General features: G+C 49.1%; 1 protein-coding gene and 1 long non-coding RNA gene across 6 annotated transcripts; one reads left to right on the forward strand and one right to left on the reverse strand.

The window, feature by feature from the left end:
* The first annotated feature begins 487 nt into the window (after positions 1-487).
* LOC146757006 (uncharacterized) lies at positions 488-4,208 on the forward strand. 3 transcript variants are annotated; one of them, XR_014936976.1, is made up of 5 exons: positions 496-884; positions 1,071-1,167; positions 1,626-1,698; positions 2,374-2,588; positions 3,159-4,208. It is a non-coding gene; the product is annotated as an uncharacterized LOC146757006 (long non-coding RNA). The 3 variants fall into 3 exon arrangements; XR_014936975.1 differs by having other exon boundaries at positions 490-884; positions 2,374-4,208; XR_014936977.1 differs by lacking the exon at positions 1,071-1,167 and having other exon boundaries at positions 488-884; positions 2,374-4,208.
* Positions 4,209-10,496: 6,288 nt separating this feature from the next.
* LOC146757007 (protein MANBAL-like) lies at positions 10,497-12,397 on the reverse strand. 3 transcript variants are annotated; one of them, XR_014936970.1, is made up of 5 exons: positions 12,238-12,397; positions 12,027-12,125; positions 11,871-11,952; positions 11,294-11,487; positions 10,497-10,854 (listed from the first exon to the last, which is right to left on the reverse strand). XR_014936970.1 is itself a non-coding variant. In XM_085523415.1 (4 exons), exons 3-4 carry the CDS (start codon positions 11,441-11,443, stop codon positions 10,753-10,755), a joined length of 252 nt encoding a protein of 83 aa, XP_085379541.1. In that variant the 5' UTR covers positions 11,444-11,487; positions 11,871-11,952; positions 12,027-12,229; the 3' UTR covers positions 10,497-10,752. The 3 variants fall into 3 exon arrangements, 2 of the variants coding, with proteins under 2 accessions (XP_085379541.1, XP_085379542.1); XM_085523415.1 differs by lacking the exon at positions 12,238-12,397 and having other exon boundaries at positions 12,027-12,229; XM_085523416.1 differs by lacking the exons at positions 12,027-12,125; positions 12,238-12,397 and having other exon boundaries at positions 11,871-12,020.
* Positions 12,398-21,596: the final 9,199 nt, after the last annotated feature.

The following is a 21,596-nucleotide window of genomic DNA, read 5'->3' on the forward strand; positions in this document are numbered from 1 at the left end:
TGCGATGCTTTCAAGGACCTTTTTGTAGGGTGGAGTGCCCCAAAATGCACTTTGCTCCCTGAGCTGGCTCACTGAGCCCAGGCAGCTGCTCAGGTACATCCCAGAGCCACGGGGACATGCCTGCAGTCCCTGAGGACCCTGTTCCCATGTGCTCACTTCCTCACAGCACCCACGGCACAGAAGGACAGGATGCACATCAGGACGGGCGGCTCCCAGCTCTGTTCTTCCCCATAACAGTCAGTTATGTCACTGCTTTGTCTCTTCCTTTCAGTAACGCTTTATTTGTGAAGACAAATTTACAGGAGAGATGAAATTAAACAGGATAATGCAAGATTAAGCTAAGACAACTAGTTTGTGTTCTGCATAATGATTTATGATTCACGTAGGGAAGAGTGAGTGACTGGAAAGCAAGGGAGATAAGAACCAAATATCAGCGGATGGTCAAATTACAGAGTGGAGCAGGTTTTAGCTGCTTTTGGTCTCTCCAAATTATACTCTGCAGCAGAACATCGTATTTCTAGCACAGAATGGTATGGTTAGGCAATGAGAAAGTATGGTTTATAAGTCTAAATGCATTCGTTTTCATGACTGGTGTATCTTCTTTGTTGCCACGGATGTTATTATTTGCTGTGGAAGTTTAAGAGTTTAATATTAAAACCAAGCGTACTGTGATTGTGGGTGCTTTGAAGTACAGTAGTATTTCAGTACAATAGTCTTGCTGTAGAAGCAAAGTAGTAGCTCGTAGTTTCCATGTTTATGAAATTTTTCTTCCCTAAAGGTGCTCCTGTGTGGAATTCAAGAAATTGATCTGAATGACTGGCAGAGGCAATACCATCTACCGGCATGATAGCAGAACCTGCAGACAGATATTGTGGTTCTGGCAGGTTTGTAGACTTCTTTTTTCCACACAAGAACACAGCAACAGCTTAGTGAGCAATAGTCAGAATTACTCAACAGATACATTGCATGTAAATGTACATGATAACTGCTAATCCAGCTGTCCCATGGGGGATGGGGAAGTGAACATTTCAATATTAAACTTGACATCAGTGTTAATTATTATTTTTCAGTTTGGGAAATAAATAGATAATGAGAAGAGAATGAGATTTCTACAGTTCGTTACTGGAACGTGCAGATTACCAGTGGGAGGATTTGCTGACCTCACGGGTAACGAGCCCTCTTTAATGCATTTTATGCTCAAGTTATTTCCTTTTTTCTTAATAAGGACCAAGCTGTGTGTTTAAGGGTATTTTTTAATGAATTTATATGGAATCTGAGTCTTGCATATTGGTAGAGCGGTGATAGAAAAAGGGATGGATGGAATGTGAACACGCCTTGCATCAGTGACTTGATCCATGGTTTGGACATGGCAGGACTAGGTAAACTCCAGAGATCCCTTCCAGTACCAAACCAACGATGTCATTCAGTGGTTGAGTTTCTTTGAAAACCGCTTCATATTTATGCATTTCACTACGTGGATTTCTTCAGAGGGATGTAGTGAGAGACAAATGTCTTTGTGCTCTGCAAGTAGTTATAGTCTTGTTTTCACGCGCTGTTGTCACGTATTACCTACTGGTATACACAGACAGTTAGACCTAAGAATTAATTGTTTGATTTTTGTACAGGGAGCAACAGACCCCAAAAATTTTGCATTGAGAAAGTTGGAAAGGAAAACTGGTTACCTGGAAGTCACACCTGGTAAGTACGAAGGATCAAACTCTGCTGTGGTTCTGTTCTTATGGATGGAAATCTACTTTGAGATTTTAGGAAGTGGGTGTGATATGGAAGTGTCTGAGACTGTGTGAAAGCAAAGCACTGGGCTATGGCAGTAAGCTCTGCTGAGTAATAGTTGAACTTCTGAAAAGCAGTTTTGTTGTGGAGCTGATTCCATTGTAAACGCCATGGATCTGCACATCACTAAAAACATAAAGCTACTTTTAGTACTTAAGGTTGTCCTTTTTTTAAAGAGTTTGGGATTGATCTTTCATTATCACCACGCTCGATCTTGGCAATGAAAATAAATAGCCATGCTCATGCTCCCTCTTGGCTGGAGAAAATGTAGCTTCTGCTCAGTTTCTCAGTTACGCTGGTGCTTTGTGAAGATGCTCAGATTTTAAGTTTCCGATACAGAAGAGAGATTAGGTGAGACTTGTTACTAAATACATTGCCAGTTCTGGAAAGTTATCGCTGCTCAGGTGCTTGTTGTGCTTTAACTCTCACTTTCATAGACAAGTGCATGTCAAGATACAGGTGTTTTAGAGGGTACAAATGCAGTTTTCCTTCTGAACAGGACAGTTCATATGCCTGTGTTCCTAATGGATATTTGGTGGTTTAAACTGTTGTTCAATACTTAAGGTTTCTCTTTGTTTTCAGTTTCAATCGCTTGGACCTTCCAGCCTATAAGAATTATGAGCAGCTGAAGGAAAAGCTGTTATTTGCAACTGAAGAAACAGAAGGTTTTGGGCAGGAATAGCTGGGATTTGCACCTTGAAGAATGTGAACTCAGCGTGATGTTCTTCGCTTCTTCTGCTTGTTGCACACTTCATAGTAAAGTAGACTTGACTTGGATTATTTAACAATAGTTGCGTGTAAGTAAATGGATGTTATCCTGAGGTTTTATCCACGTAAACTCTGGATTTCTACCGAGCACTTTCAGAAACCTTCTCGCTGGCGGTGAAAGCTATCCTTGCTTCACAGTTTTACTAGGAGGAAGATCTGCCTATTCCAAAGCACTGGATGGGTATTTTACCGTATACAGCTCAGAAGGAGAAGAAAAAAGCCTTATAAATATTCTGTTTATGTTAATTCTGACAGTGAAATCTAGTTATCTAACATATTTACAGGAGAGATGAAATTAAACAGGATAATGCAAGATTAAGCTAAGACAACTAGTTTGTGTTCTGCATAATGATTTATGATTCACGTAGGGAACCTAGACATGCCGTGGATGTATAAGTATCACCCAAAAGGCTTTCAGCCCTATATTTTTAAAACACAAAGCAGTTCTAATTGAAATAGCCTTAGCCCTAGTTCTATAGGGTACAGCTGTTGAATATTTTTATGGCTGAAATGTTTAGTTCAGGAAAAAGATAAATGCTTGTATATATTTTTGCAGTCTCAGATTCCACTTACTCCATGTTTTCTTTCTTTAATTTAAGTGGCGTGTTTGTGTCTTTCCTGCTGTATTGGATGAGGAAAGTGGGCTGGATATCCCAAGCACCAGAACTTACTTTAATGTACCGCAAACAAAGAGTCAGCTGGGAAAAGCAGTCTGTGAAATGCTGCATTTGGCCAAAGAGGAAAGTAAAACTGCCAGTGTGTTCAATTGGCGACGTTCTTGAAGTCTGAAATAATGTTTACTTAAATGTTTTGCTTTGTAAGCCAACAAGTCTGTTGGTTTTTCTATAGCATGTTCTGTAGAAATAAAACGTTGTTCCTATGAACCATTGGTGCACTTTGCTGTTCCTTATGGGGATGCGGAGGAAACATCCCGTGGATGCTGTGGATAACCCCACAGCATCTGCTACCGCAGGTAATATTGGACTTCCAGCTGAGATGAATGACTTTACTGCTCCCAGCACTGCTTGAGCAACCTGGTCTGTGTGAATTCATACTGCATAACAAATACATACTCGTATGTAGCTGCCAACTAATCCCAATTCTCAAACATGAAAGTAACTTCTGTTTCGTTGTTTGCCTTATGAAAATGACATGAAAAACTGAATGAGATGCTGAGCTGCTGATGGATGAATTAACAAAGCCTTATTGCTCCAGGTAGCTCAGGTGTTCCTATATGAAGCTGCACAGTAAATGCGTCATGTCTTCATCTGATCAAGCAGCGGGAGCTGATATTTTAATGTGTTTCTATTCCAGAAAAAGAAAAAAAACTTGAAAAAGAAAAGCCTGTTAAAGTTGTCTTGTTTGCATCATTCTGACATGCTGTGCTCTGTCTGTGAATTCAGCTCATGGTTCTGTTGGTATCTCCAGCCCCTGATTCTTGTGGTGTCTTCATTTTCTTCCAGCATCACTGTTTGTGTATTGCTCCATTGAACAAGGACATGAACAGGGATCAGCAGCACTGGATGGTAAAATACTGTATGAAGTTAATTGTGGAAATTTCCTTGTATTGTAATTTCCAGTACTCAGGAAACTGTAACAATATCTCTGTAAGTCAAATACTTTTATAAAATGACTCAAAGAGATGCTCATCCTGTCGTTATTGGTTTGGTGTTACGAAGCACAAGTGTAGAAATGAAGGATTGAACTGCTGCTGGGGGTTGCAGGTAGGCTGGGTTTCTGTCGTGTGCTATTTCTGCCTGCTGGGGATGTGAGCGGGCGTTGGGCCCGAGCCCCGCTCATGTTGGTCACAGCACAGGGGCTGCGGGAAACACTGGGAGAGCAGAGCAGGGAGAGCCGGGCTGTGTGCAGGCCGGGGCATGACATGGAACCTCGGCAGCTGCGCAGCTGCTGAGCTTTTCCCCCAAGTCTGCAGACTCTCAGGTGATAAGGCTGTGCAGCAAAGCCAGCTGGGCACTGCTGATACTGCGGGCTTAGGGGATGAAGCCCCGCAGCACCTGCATGGCACTCCCTGTAGTCTGCCATCTTTATGTGCACAGCTGCTGTAGGTGTTGTTGGAGCAGTGGAGCGGCAGTGCGGTGCTGCAGGGCAGCTACACACCCCAGGGGCTCTCCATAGGCTGCAGTGATGTGACCCAAGTCCCACACTCACTTTCTTTCCCATTCCCAAGAATGACATACCAGTAGCAAAATGTTTTCCCCTTTTCCCAGTGTCCAAAGACAAAGATGAGGTGTCTTAGCAAGTGCACCAGCAATGTGTGGAGCAGAACCGCCTTGGCAGCCACTGTCACACCTGAGTTGATCCGTTTTAGGCTTCCCATGGAAATGTAGCATTTTGACTCTTCGTTAGTAAATCTTTGAGGTTGCATTTGACCTGCTGTTGCAATGTCTGCTGCTTGCTCTTCATGCAGCTAGTCCATGTATTTGTTTATGTAGTCAGTGCTAGGGTTTGATTTAGACAGCTCCGTCATCTTTTCAAGAGCTGCACCATGGTCGGCTGTGGAGAGAGGGTGAGTGGGAGGGGACACCTGTGTCCCACAGTGGCTCCTCCAGTCAGTGAAGGTCCTGAAATTGGTCTCTTCAGCTAATAGGGAGCTTTCCTCAGCTACCGTGTGTTTGGAGAGAAGAAGAGCAGTCCCAGGACCTTCAGCTGTGAGACTCTTCAGACGGACCTTGTGGAGACATCTGTAGGTGTAGTCTGGGATGGAACGGCTCCTGTTTGGCTCTTGTTACCCACATGCAGCATGTGGTTATTGAGCTTATAAGGGAGCAACATAGGAAAGAATCCTGTTCTCATCTACTACCTAATGCTAAGTCATTCCTCCTCACGGGGAAGTGACTAAGCATTGGTCCTGGGTGCTAGGAGAGGAATGTCAGATCTGAAACCAGTGTGAATGATGGACAGCCTTGTTAAACACAGGGCTACTCTGCAGTGCAGAGGTGCTTGTGAGTTCAGAAGATACCTGCTGAAGGAGAACTGCTTTGCTGTTGGATGTCATCAAGCTGCAATCTGCCCGGGAAACAGCAAAACAGGCAGAGGTGTGTGCTCCAGACTGTGCCAGCCTTTGATTCAGTTCCTGAGGTGAGCTGTGCTTTGCTCGCTTCAAATTCCAACTATATTTGTAGGAATTATTATTATGAATAACACAGTGGTGGTGTTTGAGTCGCAGACAGATGCAGCAGAGCCTTTGCTCTGATCTTTTCAGGAACTCAAGCAGCTTTTTGCCATCCCCACCTGGAGCCATTGAAGCGTGCAGCCAGGAGCTGGACTCAGTGGTCCTCGCAGGGACCCTCCAGCTCAGGAATTCTATCATTTTACAATCACTGAGCTTGGCAGACATGCAAAGAGTGTGGGTGTGACAGCAAGCAATTAGCATGGCCAGCATCAGGAACCCATGGTTATGAGCTTAGGGCTGGTTTAGGTTTGCCAAGCGGGGGGACTAATGCTGGGATCCTTCTCTCCGGCCTGGAGGCTCTCACACAGCAGCATGGTTCTGTGTTTGGCAGGTGGGTTGGACCCAGGCTGTGCAGGAATCAACTGGGCTCTGCTTCAGCTGCAGTCTGAGGGCCTTTGGCTGCAGCCAGCTGCTGTTCACACAGGGTACAGAAAGCTCCAGAGCCACACAAGGGCCTTCAGGCTCCGAGTGAAACCCCACAAGCTGAGGGGAAGGAAGTGAACATCACCAGAGGTGGGGACTGCACAGCACTGATGTGTGGTGACAGACCGGGGTGGGCGGTGAAGTTGGGAGACCAAGAATGAAAGATGAGAAAAGCAGCTGAATTTAAAGGAAGAGATGTGAAACCAACAGGATCATCACCCTGTAATTGCCAGCCCAAACAAGGGACGTTTTGACCAGCGACTGCTCTGATCCACTTAACAAAAGCCACAAAACCACTCCATAAACTTAGAAGAACTGCTCAAAGCCACAAGCTACAGGTACTGGAGGAGAGCAGGACCTTTGCCCTGCAGTCAGCAGCAGTTTCAGACACACCAAAGCCGACACTGGTTTGCTTCCGTATCTCTTGTGGGACGGCCCCAGCCAAATCATCCCTTCTGGTCTGAGGATGAGGAGGGTCAGATCCTTTCAGAGCACCAAACCTGGCAGCCAACCTCATCACCAAACAAGCAGCCAGGATCCAAACGCCAGCACTCTCCATTCATCATCCCACTTCCTTGCTGCAGTCAGTCCAATGCTTCATGAGATTCAGAAGCAAACAAAATCAATACAGTCATCTTGATCCCTGCAGGAACACGCTGTGAGCAACAGAACACCTTCCTGGAAGAACTACCTCCATGAACAGAGGCAGCGACCACCTCCTCCCCTCCTACAGCCTCATTGCTTTCTCCTTAAGTATCACCACACGGAGCCTTGACACTCCCTGGCACCCAGACACCAAAGGGCTCTTTTCATGTTTTTTACACCAGGCTGGGAAAGAATCTTGGCTTCAAAACTTCCAGAGCAGCAAGAAGGAAGTACTGGTTCTCTTCACAGACAGCCTTGGCTCTTCCGCTGCTGCCAGTGGGGAACATCAGCAGAGAGCATCTCTAAAGCAGAGAGAAGCACATGTATGAGAATGAAAGTCAATTAGGTCTGAGCAGGATTAATAGGGATTTAATTGAACGATGTGAACTGGAACTCGGGTCACGAGCTGCTTATTAACCTGCCTCAAGGGATCATGCAGCTTGCACTGGAAGAGCACAAGGATGCACTGTGAGCGGGACAGCATGTGGTCAGAGAGGGAGACCTGCTTGAACAGTCAAAAATGGAAGAGAAAAACTGCTTGAGATAGATGCCTGGGAATTTGAGGACTTACCGCACAGTCTTTCCTTCCTTTCCTCTTCTGGGGAGGGAACCAAGTAACACCAGCCAGAGCTCACCCAGCTCACCGCTCCTCCTGCAGTCCAAGTGGCTGCCAGGCAGCTCCCTGCTACAGCTACACTTGCCATGGGGCCTACAGAAATCCCCATTATCAATTGACTGAATCCCCATCTAATCCCCCGATCCTATTAACAAACACTGCCTTTATTTTGCTACCTCCGTGGGGGCTCTTGGAGCCAACATCCCTCATGAGAGGCAAATTAATTAAGACATTGCACCGTTTCCTCTTTCCAGGAAGGTGGAGGTGTTCTGGCAGACATTTTGCTGCTTCCAAGTCAAGCACAGACTCACGCATGCCTGAAAGTTTGAGCCAACCACCCTCACACAGATCGAAGGAGCTGAAAGGCCTCCCCTAAACGCGTCACTCTCGTGAACAGGCCATGGATGTCCCTGTGTTTCTACAGAGCTCAAGAAGCTTTCATAGTAAACAGAAAGAGGCAGCATGACTTTTAAAAAGTTACTTTTGTTTTAATTTGAAACAAAGATTATATGTAATTGGTGTCAGATATTTTTGTCATGTTTCTTTGTCCTGAGATCTCCAAGCAACTTCGGAGTGCTTTTGTCTCGCATGCTTTGTTCTGTTCTCCTCATGCTGCCCACCTGACTCATCCACCAACAGCAAGGGAGAGAAGCAAACGCGGTCCTTCTCACACTGATGGTTCCAGCAAATGTGCTGCTAGTCTTCTGGTAGAGAACAGACACAGCACAGCGCTGCTGCTGGACCTGGGCTCACAATGCTTTTGTCAATTGAGGATGGCAGTCTGTGTATGCAAAAGGATGGCAGACTTGCAGCCCCACCACAGAACCCTTTTCTTCAAAGCCACTGTAAGCTCTGGGGCACCTAACACATCAGGTTCTCCTCCCGTTGACTCATTTGTGATCAAACAAAGCAAGCAGTGAGCTGGCATCAGGAAGCTCCAGATGCCTTACAGAGACTCTGTGGCTACGACACCACCTCTCTCCAGACCCTTCTAGCCATATTTCAGGCTAACACTAGACCGTCCCTGGCCCTGAAGAGACAGACCCTAAAGGAATGCAGTGTCTTCAGCTCTTGCCATATATCAAGTCCCAAATAGGTGAAGTCCTCTTTGCTGCTAATTCATTGGAAGCCCTTCCCTTCCAGCTTCCTTAGTTCCAATCCGCAGTCCGCGAAAGGGAAATCACAGCCATGCCTGAAAAACAGACCACGCAGTCCGTTGCCTTTGGTGCACTTCTGAGGAAGCATTCCAGGCGATTCTGCTGTCCTTTGTGCCTTCCTGCTCAAGCCCTTATCGCTTCTTTTTGCTTTCCTTGGCTTTCTTGCTCAGCTGAGCAGCACTTGACTTGGGTTTCTTCACCATCTCCCAGGTCTTAGACTCAAAGCCCTCCAAGTCCTCCAAGAATCAATTGGGAAACAGTCAGGGAGCTTTCTAACAACGTGCTGATGCCCAGCTCATTTCGGGCATTTATGTGAAAGCAAAAGTACGTAAGTGCTGGGTATCTCCGCTGGAATGCATCTACATCAGGCTGAGCCTACATTTAGTAAGACCTGAGCAGCACCATCCCTGCTTCCTCTGCATGTGTTTCTGGATGAGTGTGAATCCACACACAGCCTGTTACCACAGAGGTTGTTCTAAGCTTAAGTGCCTAAATCAGGCTTTGTAGAGAAAAAACACCCCCATTTTAACAGCAGGACAAAAACCAACACTAAACAACAATTACTCACACCAGAAAAAGATATCACAGAATCACCAGCATGTATTGAACCACTGAAAAGGTATTTCTGCTAAATTTTCATCCTTATCACGTGCGAGACAAAAGGTAAGCCTCAAAACAGCAGTCAGAATGTCACAATCAGAGCCTTTACACCAAGACCAAAATCCAGGCAGGGCACCGAAGGCAAAGCTTTCTTCACCTGGACTAACAAGGAATCCTAAGCTATAAAGCTTGTTTCCTTCAGGGCAGATGACAGATCATATTTCAGCCATGGGAAATAAAGTCTAGTTATCTGGTAAAGACACGAGGGAACAGTGCCAGTCTCATTGGAGAAAGCGCACACACACAGATTGCCTCCTTTCATTAAATGCATTTGAGTCTAAATATTGCTTTAGCATCTTGGGTTCTAGCAGTCAGAGCTTGCCAACTGGAAAAGGACACACAGAAAACAGCAGAGCAAGATGTGCTAGCTTCAAGCTTCCAACACAGAGCACCAGATAATAGAGGGGCAGACACGCATCTGACAGTATCCTTTAATCAAAGAGTCCTGTTCAATCATCTCTAAAGTCAATGGGCTATTACGGTTCACATCTGTGTGGCTTCCCAAGGAAAGTGAGTTGGCTGCCTTTCCAAAGGCTGTAATCAGTGCATGGGGAGCTGCGAGGCTCTGCAGAAACAGAGCAACAAGCAGCTATTACTCAGGTTTGTAGATTGGTGCTGCTGAGAAGTGAACACTGATGCCTTCTGCTGTTCAAACCAAGGTAGTCTCCAAAGCCTGAAGCCTCTAAAACTAAGAAGCTCATCTGTACGTGAACCTAAGCATCATTCCTAAGAAATGGAGAGTGTCTCTTCTGTTTATTGTCATGTGAATTAATCACATGCACAGGAAATCATGGGGACAGTGCATATACGGAGAAAATAAGAAATAGAGCATACAAACAACCTAAACACAAACAAGTTTGTCAGTTCTATCGCATTAATAGGACGAATGAGGGCCAGAAACTACACATCAAACAAAGCAGTCATCATTCTCAAAGAACAAGCTCTAGATATACAGTATCTACAGAAGTACAGAATAGAGACAAGCTCAAGGCGCAGGGACACCTTTCTTCCTCCCACGCTGCTTTTGTTTCTCTCAGCCCTCAGAGAACAAGGGATGCTCACAGTTCATCGCCAGCAGTTCCAGATGGGCTGAAAGGCCACCAGTTGGGAACACCAACACGGAAACGTGGGACAAGCAGCTCCATTTCCAGGAGGGACGTGAAGCCGACCACATCAGGACCCTGCGATTGCCAGCCTGAGCCAGGCACATTTTGAGCAGCTAATGAAAGAGGCAGCACCACCATTCAAATGTTTGTTTCACTTTTATTTGCAATAGAGAGATGCAAAATGCATCAAAAATACATTTCAATATGAAATCAAATAGGCGGGATACTGGTAATGACTAAAGACAAAGCTTCCTTAGTTCCTCTCCGCAGTCTATGAAAGGGAAAGCACGACCAGGCCTGAAAACCAGACCATGCAGTGTGTGTCCTTTGGTGCACCTCTGAGGAAGCATTCCAGGTGATTCTGCTGTCCTTTGTGCCTTCCTGCTCAAGCCCTTATTGTTTCTTTTTGCTTTCCTTCTTGCTTCTCAGCTGAGCAGCACTTGCCTTGGGTTTCTTCACCATCTCCCACATCTTAGACTCAAAACCCTCTGAGTCCTGCAAGAAGCAATTGGGAAACAGTCAGGGAACTTTCTAACAACTGGCTGACAGCTGCTTTGGGAGCTCAAGTCACCTGACCGAGCAGCTTTGGGAGACCAGCACAGGAAATTGCCTTCCTGACCTCAGGGCACATTAGAAACTCCACATCTGTCAAGTTCCCAAAAATCCCATGCAAACCAGAGCCTAAAGTCCTCTCTAGCAAGGCGGTCCGTGCTGGGAGGGTGGACCCTCTGCTTGGCAGCTCATAGGGCGCAGCAGCAGCTGCAGGATAGGATGAGCTGGCAGCTCAAGGCTGCTGGCGTGCGGAAGGAAGGACAGAACCAAGTGCGGCACTCTCAGCAGTGCCGGGGCACACTGCCATAGGCAACAGCTACAGACAGTTCCCTCCCAGCCGACTGCCTGAGCATTCCTATCAGTCTCACACAGCGCTACTTACTGCCTTTGGGGACTTGAAAGCTGGCAGGATGATGGCCAGCACACACAGGAGCTGGAAAAGGGCTCCAAACAAGAGTCCGTAGCGCAGCATGTTCTCCAATATCGTGGGCTCAGGGATCTCAGGTGGTGAGAAATGCAGTTCAGCAGCCATAGCGCAGACAGCTGCTGCTCCACTGCTCTCACAGAGGCTGCGTGCTGTAAGGGGGGAAAAAGGCATCATTAGTCTCAGGCACTGCAATGGGGTTACTTCCTGCGAGCAAACACTTCCAGGCTGACATAGAGAGGTGCTGGGAAGATATCCAGGGCCTACTGATGCGAGAACAAAGAGGGACAGCAAACTTGCATTTCAGTTGCCTTTGCCCGCCTGCCTAGGAAAAGAGCCCTCAGCTTTCAGTACTGCTGCACTTGCAGGTGGGGGGAAGAGAAGCAAGAGAGGACGGGTGGACGTCAAATAAGGGAAGAGCTTAACAAACAAGAATAAACCTATCCCTGAGCTCCATCACACATGCGTGACCACTGCCTTATTAATATTAATACCAGTATTATTCACAGAATTAAAGTTTCCCATGTTCACGTACCTGGTTGTGGACGTGTTTGCTGTCTTGCTGCTGCTGTGCTCTACAACGCCAGACACAGAAATAAAGTGCGCAGAAAGCTGATCTGTTGAAGACAGAGGAGTGAGCTGTGCTTAACCAACACTGCTTCAGCACACGCTTACAGTAAGGCACACCTACCTTACAATGGCCACGCAGGAAGCTCCAGACACAGCTCCAGACTGTTTCCATGAAGCCCAATTGCATTTCACAGCCACTCACGCTCTGCTCCTCGACAATCTGCAACAGAGAAGTCACAAGATGCAAATCCCATCCATCGGAGATGTCACAGACCTCTGCACTCATGAAGCAGCACTCATGTCATTGGGTGAGAAAGCAGACGAGTGCTTACCGAGTGAGCGCTGTTTGCTGCCATCTGCTGGTAGGACCCCACCTAACTCTAAGTACGAACAGTAACCTATGCCTAACTCTAAAACAGGAACAGAAACCTACACCTAACACTAAAACATGAACAGTAACCTACAACTAGCTCTTGTTGTCCCACAGCGGCTGCCCCAGCCCCACAGCCCCGCAGCCTCCTGCAGGCAGCACAGCCCAGGGCACCGGGCTCGGCCCCAGCCCCGAGGTGCTGCTGCACGGGCTGAGCCCAGACCCACAGCTGAGATGCAATGACCACTCATCAATCTTTGGTTTCCCTCCTTCACATCCAGGTCCTTTGCTGCACACAGCCCAACAATCCTCTCTTTCACCTCCGGCAGCGCAGGCAGCAGGAGGCAGTGCCTTGTAGCTCATTGTACCGAGTCCACTGTGCAGGCTGGTGGAAGAAGGAAGACGCCAAGGCGCCAATTGAAAATGGCCACCAGACACTCCTGGCATCCAGCCTCTCCTCTTTGGGCTCTGGCTCAGCAACGTGCCCTCGCAGCACCCTGGCACTAAACACGCAGCGCTGCCCATCGCGTGCTTGAAGCCATTGGAGCTGAAGCAGCGCCGCGCGGCTCAGGGCCCTCCCGGCTCCCGGCTCAGCTCTGTGCCCGAGGCGCGTTCACCTGCAGCCCTCCAGCTGCCCTGTCCTCCTCCACGCGTGCAGCTGGGCTTCCCGGGGCAAACAGCAACACACAGTGCATCAGAAGGCTGAAAGAGCCAGCCGGGAAGACAGACAAGCTCAAGAGGCTGAGTGCAGGGACACCCTTCTTCCTCCCGCCCTGCTTCCTCTCCCTTGCTTTCCTCTCAGCCCTCGCAGAGCAAGGGGATGCTCACAGTCTGTTGCTAGCAGTTCCAGTTGGGCTGAAAGGCCACAGGTGCAGAACACCAACAGGGAAACGGGGGAAAAGCAGCTGCATTTCCATGGAGGGACCTGAAGCCGACCGCTTCATCGCCCTACGATGGCCAGCCCAAGCCAGGCACATTTTGCGCAGCTACTGAAAGAGACAGCACCAGTTTTAAAAAGTTTGGTTGGCTTTTATTTGAAATGAAGAGATGCAAAATGCAACTAAAATACATTTCAACACAAAATTAAGTAGGTAAGATACTAACAATGACTAAAGACATGCTATAAGGTCAGCTAATAATCAATATGTTGAAACAGGGATCGAGCTGAAGCACCCTGAAGGAATGCAGCGTCTCCAGCTCTTGCCATACATCAAGTCCTGCACAGGTGAAGCCCTCTTCTAATGCAGCACAAGCCCTTCCCTTCCAGCTTCCTTCCTTCCTCTCCATTGTCCACAAAAGGGAAACACGGCCGTGCCTGCAATCCGGACCATACTGACCGTTGACTTTGGTGCCACCTCCGAGGAAGCGTTGCAGGTGGTTCTGCTGTCCTTTGTGGCTTCTTGCTCAAGCCCTCATCGTTGCTTTCTGCTTTCCATCTCGGCCTTCTTCCCCAGCTGAGCAGCGCTTCCCTTGCCTCAGCTTTCTTCACTCTCTCCTAAGTCTCAGTCCCCAAACTCTCCGAGTCCTGTGCCCTGTGCCCTTTCCTGTGCCCTGGCTTGTGTCTCTGAACATTGGGAGAGGGCTCCTAAGCTCTGTCCCTACGCTGGATCAACTCCAGCTCTTCCTCCAGCCAGCCCATAACCCTTCCATGCCTCATTTTTCTTTCACTTGCAGGGAGTCTGGATTCCCACCATGGGAATGAATGGAAGAAAGTACGCTTGAGGAGCAGAAGTTTGTGTTTGGCTGTGCTCAGATCTTCCTCCCAAGAGATGCTCTTCACGTCTTTCTTGTTTCCTTTCTGCTAGAAGCTGAAGCAAACAGGCTTGCAGTGAAGCATGGCCTTGCAGGAAGGCAGGACACTGGTGTGGAGTGTGGCCCAGCTGTGAAGAGAGCTACAGACACACAGCAGGCATCTGGGTTCTGGGTCCTGTCTTTCTAGTCAGGCTTGCTGTCTGTCCTTTCTTGCGACTGTTGTCATTGCATGTTGCTTGAGGTCTTGCAGTTGGAGGGGTTGACAGTGCCCTTTCCTGTCCAGGATTGGAAAATCAAGCCCACAGTTCACCCAAGAGCCTAAGATCCATTGCAGTCAACACTGGAGATGAGATTTCTCCGTATTGTGGCCCAGTTGGGCCTTTGGTCTTGATGAGGGGGGTTGGTCTCGATGATCTCTGGATGTCCCTTCCAACACCTCTAATTCTGTGATTCTGTGCCAGTTTGCAGACTGAAGGTAGTGCTGGACTCATTAAATCTTGCAGCTTCCCCTTTCTTGGTTCTAACAGGGAGAGGTGCTGAGCCAAATGGCAAGATCTATGTGAAAGCTGCTCTCCAGGCTGGAGGGCTTCCTGGAACAGCAGGTCCCAGGACAGGGGGACGACCTTCCCCTGCAGTTGACAACCACTCCTTCTGCAGGACGGTGGCTGCAAGAAAGCGCAAGGGAGTGGAGGAAGAGGAGCAAAAAGCAGAGCTGTGGCCTGCCAAAAAACACGCGAAGGTGGAGCGCAGTGTGGCAAAGGCCCAGAGCCCACATCAGAGCAGAGGCAGTGTGCCAGCTCCAGAAGCACATCCTGGGCTAGAAGTAAGAAGATGCTGTTGTAGCTGCCTTGGTGAAGCACTTCCCTTATCAAGTGCATGGAGTTTGCTTGGGGTTTGCTTTGCTTTTTCCTTCTCTGGACAGAGAAGGGAAAAGAGTTGAAGGCTACCCAGTCCATGTCCTTGACCATGACCATGCCACAGTGCGTGACCCCCTCTTTTCCCTTTAACTCCACGTCCCACTAGAAACCTCCTTCCCTGAGAGGCTTCCTGGCCTGTTTTCATGGTACCCATGTTTCCGCAGTTTTGCTGTTGACAAAATGAATTTCTCTTTTCTTGCACTACACCCAGGGTTCATTCCTTCTGATATCTTTTCCTATAGAGCCCGTTTCTCAAATAAAGGCTCTTTCATTTGCCCATCGGGGGGGAACAGACCCTTTTGTCTGAAGTGGAACTACTTAATCTATCCCATGCTCTCTGTTACTTTTGGTACTGCATGTGTTTCCCAGGCAGCATTTCACCACGTGCAGACTGGTGTACGTTTATGTGCCTGAGTGATTCATCCACAGCGTAACTGGGGAGGTGAAAGTCAGTGTGAGAAAGTGAATGTGATTCACACTCTCTCAAGTATTGCTTTAAGATGTTTTAAGATGATCTTTACTTGTGAGGTACAAAGTGCTCTCTGAGGCCTCTTCTAAAATGGTCCAGCTAGCAGTTACAGGTTATTGTCTTGTGTTTTTAATTCAGCGCTGCTTTTCTTAGATGCCTGTTTCTGCCCTGGTATCCTTTGCAGAAGCTCTGGAGGTTGGATACAGCAAATACAAGAGTCCTTATCACCAGCAAATGCGATCAACAGGTGTGACACAGGCAGTCCGTTGCCTCCTTTTCAGTACAGGCGCAGTGGTAGGTCCAGGGGTTGGCATCCTTAATACACAGTGGGATTACAGCCATCTTTGTTCAGTAAGGAGGTTATCATTACCTACAATAGAGCCCATCTGTACTACAGGAATGTTTATGTGGAATGACTGTGCTGATGAAGGTAAGATTTTCGCTTTTGTATTCTCAGTCCAGCCCACAAAGCAAAATGAAATGGAGGAGGGAGAAAATGTGCTCATAATTCTTGCTTAGTTCTAATTGCAAAGCAAATGACTGCCTGCTGGTCAGAGCAGGATGGTGCCTGCTGTCTGGGAAACCTCCTGCAGAAGCACTGGAGCTTTTGCATCATGTGCAAAACCTGCCTGAGACGGGCCATAGGGCACCCACAGCCTCTGGGCAGCCTGGGCCAGGGCCTCACTGCCTCTGGGGGAGGAATTTCCTCCACCCATCTACCTCCATTTCCATTCTTGGAGTTTAAAGCCATTCCCACTCGTATGATCGCTTGTCACGGAGTTCTCTCTAGAGCTCACTCCGGGACAGTGGGCACAAACCCGGGGCAGCAGGAACAAAAGCTCCCCCCCCTTTTTCTCTCACGGCATGGTAGTGGCCCGGCCCGGCCACGTGCGTTTTGGAAGAGGGGAAGGGAGACTGCGATTAGGTCTAACAAAAAATGAGAGAGAAAAAAGGTGATCTGAGAACGAACGGCAGTTTAATAACCCAATAATGCTAAACAACAAGAGAGTTTCAACAAAGAGAATACCAAGTCCCCAATCTCACCGATGGAGCTGTGGAAGGCAGGAAGCTCTGACCACGTTGTCTCCTTGCAGTGAGCCAGGCCAGCAACCCCTTGTCCCCTTTACTCCCATTATGAGGCATGTTGTTCTGATGTGGAATACCAACACCAACCAAATTGCAAAACCATAACATTCCACCCCTTATTACACATCATCACATCATGCCTAACTTTTATCAACATATAAACAGAACAGTAGTTAACATGCTTTACATATGTACATACATATATATATATATATACACACACATGGAATCACTGGCTGCACTCCCCCAGCATCAAATTTCCCCATGGCACACACTGAACATCCCCATCCTTCTGCATCACCCACCAGGTGCACCCAGGTCCCTGTGCAAAGACAGTTCCACGGAGGGGCCTCCCCTTTCCAGAGGCTGGGAGGACCCAAACCGCTTTTCCCAGCATATTCTTTACATGCACCACAGGAACCTTGTCTCCCTCCACGGTTCGCAGGGAGTTGGACTGTGTAGCGCCGTCTCGGTTGGCTGATCCTCGGGTGTTTACCAGCCAGGTGGCTTCTGCTAGATGTTTCTCCCAGTTCTTAAATGTTCCACCACCCATCGCTTTCAGCGTGGTTTTCAGCAAACCATTGTGGCGCTCGATCTTACCAGCGGCTGGTGCGTGATAGGGGATGTGATAGATCCACTCGATGCCATGTTCTTTGGCCCAAGTGCTCACCAGTGAATTTTTCAAATGAGTCCCATTGTCTGATTCGATCCTCTCTGGGGTGCCATGTTGCCACAGGATTTGTGTCTCTAGGCCTAATATGGTGTTTCTGGCAGTGGCATGGGGTACCGCATATGTCTCCAGTGCTGGGTCCTGTGTGAGCAGAGCTCTCTGCCCCAGAAGCCAAGTCACTGCTGTGCAGAGCTCAGCCTCGGGCTGAATGTGCTCCTGAGTTTGTCCCAGTGCAAGGACAACCTTCTCATTGCCCTTTAGGAGCACCTCTGGTGCTGATGGGTGCTCTGCTCTCAGCAACCACTGGATACATGGCTCCAGGCGCGTGTGTGCTTTGTCACCTTGAGCTGTTTGCTCTGATCGCATCTCACCCTGGGGAGCCGGGATTTCCCTTTGGTCTCGGTGTCACTTCGAGACCAGTAGCAACACTAGGGGTCAGAGGAGAGCTGCTGAATGTGTGAGCACAGCTGCTAATTGAGAAGGAGGTCGCACTCCTGTGACTTCGAAACCCGAATTAATGAGCTTACCTTCACCCTCCTGACTAATGCAGACCTCATGCAGCCCTGGGCCTGCCCTTCTCCAGCCTCCTGCCTTGTTTTGCCTACTCATAGGAAAAGATTTAGCACAGCTCAGAGCCCCAGGCGGCGCTTGGAATGCCAGCAGGAAAGAGCTGCTGGTGTCCACAAAGCTCAGGACTGCAGCAGTGGGGCTGCTGGACCTCAGTGTTCTGAACACTCTGATGTGGAAGTGATTGGCAGATGCTGTGGCCGGAGGGATGAGGTGCCTGCAGGGCGTCCTTTGGAAGAAGGTTTGGTGAGGATGGATCCTCTGAGCCAGCATCGGGCACAGGGTGCTGGGTGCAAATGCCAGTGCTGCCCTCTGTCATCCTGTTGGTTTTAAAAGGAGTACAGCTCCGTTTCCAAACGTTGCCAACCACAGGCTGGCTGGCAGTTTAAAGGAACTGCCATGAAATAGGTCTAATGAAACGTTCCTGGAAGAGCTTCAGGATGGAGAAAGTGCAGTTTGTCCTCAACTGAGCTGGGGTCCAATGAGCTGAGTTTCCTGGCTCAGAGCAGAGGCCGTGAGCATCACGTCTCACAGTCTGTGTCACCTGGGCAGAGCCGTTAGGCAGGGGCTGCTAGTGGGGAGATGCCAAGGTTTTCCATGAAGATGATTGCTCAGATATGCCTAAGTTCAGATGGAGGGGCCCATTGCCCTAACAGGAAGTGGAAGATGCTTGGGGGTGAGGCAGCTCGTGCTTTCCCATGCCTGTAGGACCTTACAGTGCTGTGCCTTTCCACATACCTACCCCACCTTCTTTCTTTCCCATGCAAGGGGCATCATTAATCCAGTGGGTGGCACCAAGAATGCCCGGACAGCCCCACTGCAGTGCGTCTCTGTGGCAGAAGGACACACCAAGCCTGTGCTCTGCCTGGATGCCACCGATGAACTGCTTTTCACTGCCTAAAAAGGCATATGTTGGACAGAACAGGTGTGGGGGCTGCTGGCTTTTTATGCGCTATTCTCATAGATCTCCCCAGGCTGGCGTGGGGAATTGGGGTGCATGGCAGGGATGGCTCCTTCTGGGCTGCTCCCCTGTCCCTGCCTTCTGATGTCCAGGTGCTGGAGCAGGCTGGCTCCATTGCCCTGGAGAGGAGCTGTGGGTGGTGAAAGGCAGCGCTTGGGAAGGAGTCGGTGCCTCCACGCCACGGAGGAACTCCCCAGCCCAACTCTCTCAGTCACGTTCTTCTTCCTACAGACCGGAGCTGTAGGATGTGGAACTTGGTGACGGGTCAGGAAATTGCTTCCCTCAAGGGTCACCCAAATAATGTCGTTTCCATCAAGTACTGCAGCCACACGGGCTTGGTGTTCACCGTGTCCACGTCGTACATCAAAGTGTGGGACATCCGGGACTCAGCGCACTGCATCCGCACCCTGACGTATGTAGTGGGAAGAGTGGCTGTGGGGGACTGTGGGCAGCTCTGGCTTTGCAGAAGATGGTGTGAGGAACTCCTGGGGTCCCACAGGCTGGAAACAGAGCCCAGCTGTTTTAGGATCAGTGCCTACAGCTGTAGGAAACAGGGAGGCTTAGGGAGATCTTGGAATGGAATCTGTGGGGACCCTCTGCAGCAAAGGCTCAAAGGAAAGGACCTGGAAGAGCTTTTCAGCCCTTCCTGGGGGTGGCCAAGAGCACCAGCAAGAAGGGATGGGGATTTTCTTTTTTGCTTCAACTAATATGCCACAGGAAGACAACCACATTAACCCAGCTGTATTTGTTGTTGTTGTTTATCTACAGCATGAAGCATTTCGCTTGGAAAGTCTCTGCTGCCACTCATCGTACAACAGACTTAAAGCACAGCACTTGGCACCTAGCAGTGCTGTGAAGGGTTGGAAAGGCAGCGCATCATTGTGCTGAGGGCCAAGAGACAGTTCAGACAACAGAAGCATTTGTCCACATTTCTGACATGAAGGCTGTCGCCTCCCAATCTGGCGACAAATCAAGGCTGCTGTGTGAAAGTACCGTGCCTCCGCACACGGGAACAGACGGGACTCACACACAGCGTGTAACACCGAATGTACCAGCTTAATGCCACGCCACAAACCTACCCAATGCCCAACAGGGGGGACCAGTCAATGCTGCTCATCAGCCATCAACCCCGGATGCTGGAGAAGGCAGACCATGTTGTGGTGCTGGAGCATGACACCATGGCTGAGATGGGGACACCCACCGAACTGAGGACCCGCGGTGGACCCTACAGCCGGCTGCTGCAGCACTGAGGACCACAGGGCAGCTGGAGTGGGATGCGATGGGACATGGGGAGCTGTGGCTGTCTCCGCTCCCTGCTGCAGGATGGGAAGAGTGGGATGCTCTGGGATTTGTATGGAATAAAGTGGAGATGTTTTGTAGAGGAGCAGGTTGGGATGTGGGGTGTGGGCAGCTCAGCCTCAGTGCATGGTTGGTTATGGAAGCTGGGTGTCTGCCCTCAGAACGTGGCTGTGGCAGCACTGTGGGTTATGGGGGGGAAGCACAGCTCAGCCCAATACTGGATGAACTTTCCAGTCATGTCTTCATGCCAAAGCGGTGCAGATAGCACAGGGAGTGCAAAGACTGTAACTGAACTGCCAGCCTCACCTGGCTGTGGTGCTGAGAATGCTGGGCTGCCTGGCCCTGCTCTCAGCAGCACTGTGTCCTCCCTCCCAGCCCCCATAATTCCACCTATACAGTTATGTCTGTTAGAGAGATTCACACTGCGTGGAATGTGCCACGGCCAATAGCAACTGAAGGCTTCAGAGCCAAATAAGTGAGAGGAGGCCGTGCTGGAGCTCATCTCTTCCATGGAGCTCATAACAGCAGCACAGCAGTAACCCTGGTGGCAGCAGCACCAGGATGTTGTTGGAGCAGCACTCCTGGCTCCCCTCCTGCTCCCTCCAAGAGCTGCAGGCAGACGTACAGCACTGCTGTCCTGTGCCAGGTTTATTTCAAAACACAGCTGAGAGCCGCTGGCACAAACAGAGGAGCCTGACTACGTTCATACAATATCTTAAATAGAAGGCAAATACAAAAGGAAAGGATAAAATATTTACAGTAACAATGGCAGACACGACATGGGCACAGTCCCACCCAGAGGCAGCAGAAAACCACTCAGTACCCTGCTGAAGCACAGAGTCACCACGGCGTCCTCCAGCAGGGCCAGGGCTGCACTGTGCCCACAGCAGGGCTGGGATGGCTGCACTCTGAACTGAGACAAGCGTAGCGCACACGTGTTGGCTTCCAGAAATCATCAGCACAGCATCGCGCTCTGCCAGCAAACAGCACTGGAAGTCCAGAAAAAGGGAAAGGGGGGAATAACGCAGCAGTGGCGTGCAGCTCCCGCTTCTCACACTGCTGCTGCATCACTGCTGATAACTGGAAGGCAGGGAGCACCCCCCCGCCTTGGTGGCACATTTGGTCCAAAACACCAGAATAATTCTGCTCCCTCCCACCCCCACATCGTCATTAAGTTGCCTTAAAGGATTCAAGTCAAAAACAAAAGCATACACCAACAAAACTCAAGAGCTTGCAGAACTCCAAGCTAGACATAGGGACTACCCAAGAACTGGGAGCACTGAAGAAGCTTCCAGCTGCACCCAACGCTGAGCATGGCCAAGGGAGGAGGAAGGAAGGAGCTTGAGGTTGAAGCCTTCGGAGCGTCACTGAATCAGGAAATCAATTGCCAGGCACTGCCGCACACAGATGGACGTCCTTCTGGGCTGTCACAGAACTGCTTTGTCCTCTTGCTGCTGAAAGGAGCCAACCAGGAGCAGGGAATGGATGCACAGGACCTCAACTCTGACCAGCAGGAAAACTCAGGACAGTGGAATGCAGTCTGCCAATCTTTTACCAGTTCAGCTATGATATAAGACTCATTGTGAAGCCTTTTAAAATA

Source organism: Coturnix japonica, chromosome 24 (genome assembly GCF_054131305.1).
Source record: "Coturnix japonica strain WE chromosome 24, WE-NBRP24, whole genome shotgun sequence".
NCBI classification, from domain to species: Eukaryota; Metazoa; Chordata; class Aves; order Galliformes; family Phasianidae; genus Coturnix; species Coturnix japonica.

What these genes read in the sequence shown, in the direction of transcription:
- LOC146757007 (XM_085523415.1), bottom strand. Translation starts at nt 11,443, where the DNA reads ATGGCTGCTGAACTGCATTTCTCACCACCTGAGATCCCTGAGCCCACG. An exon ending in CTTTCAAGTCCCCAAAGGCA is followed by an intron (nt 10,855 to 11,293) that starts GTAAGTAGCGCT and finishes TGCTTCTTGCAG; the next exon opens with GACTCAGAGGGTTTTGAGTC.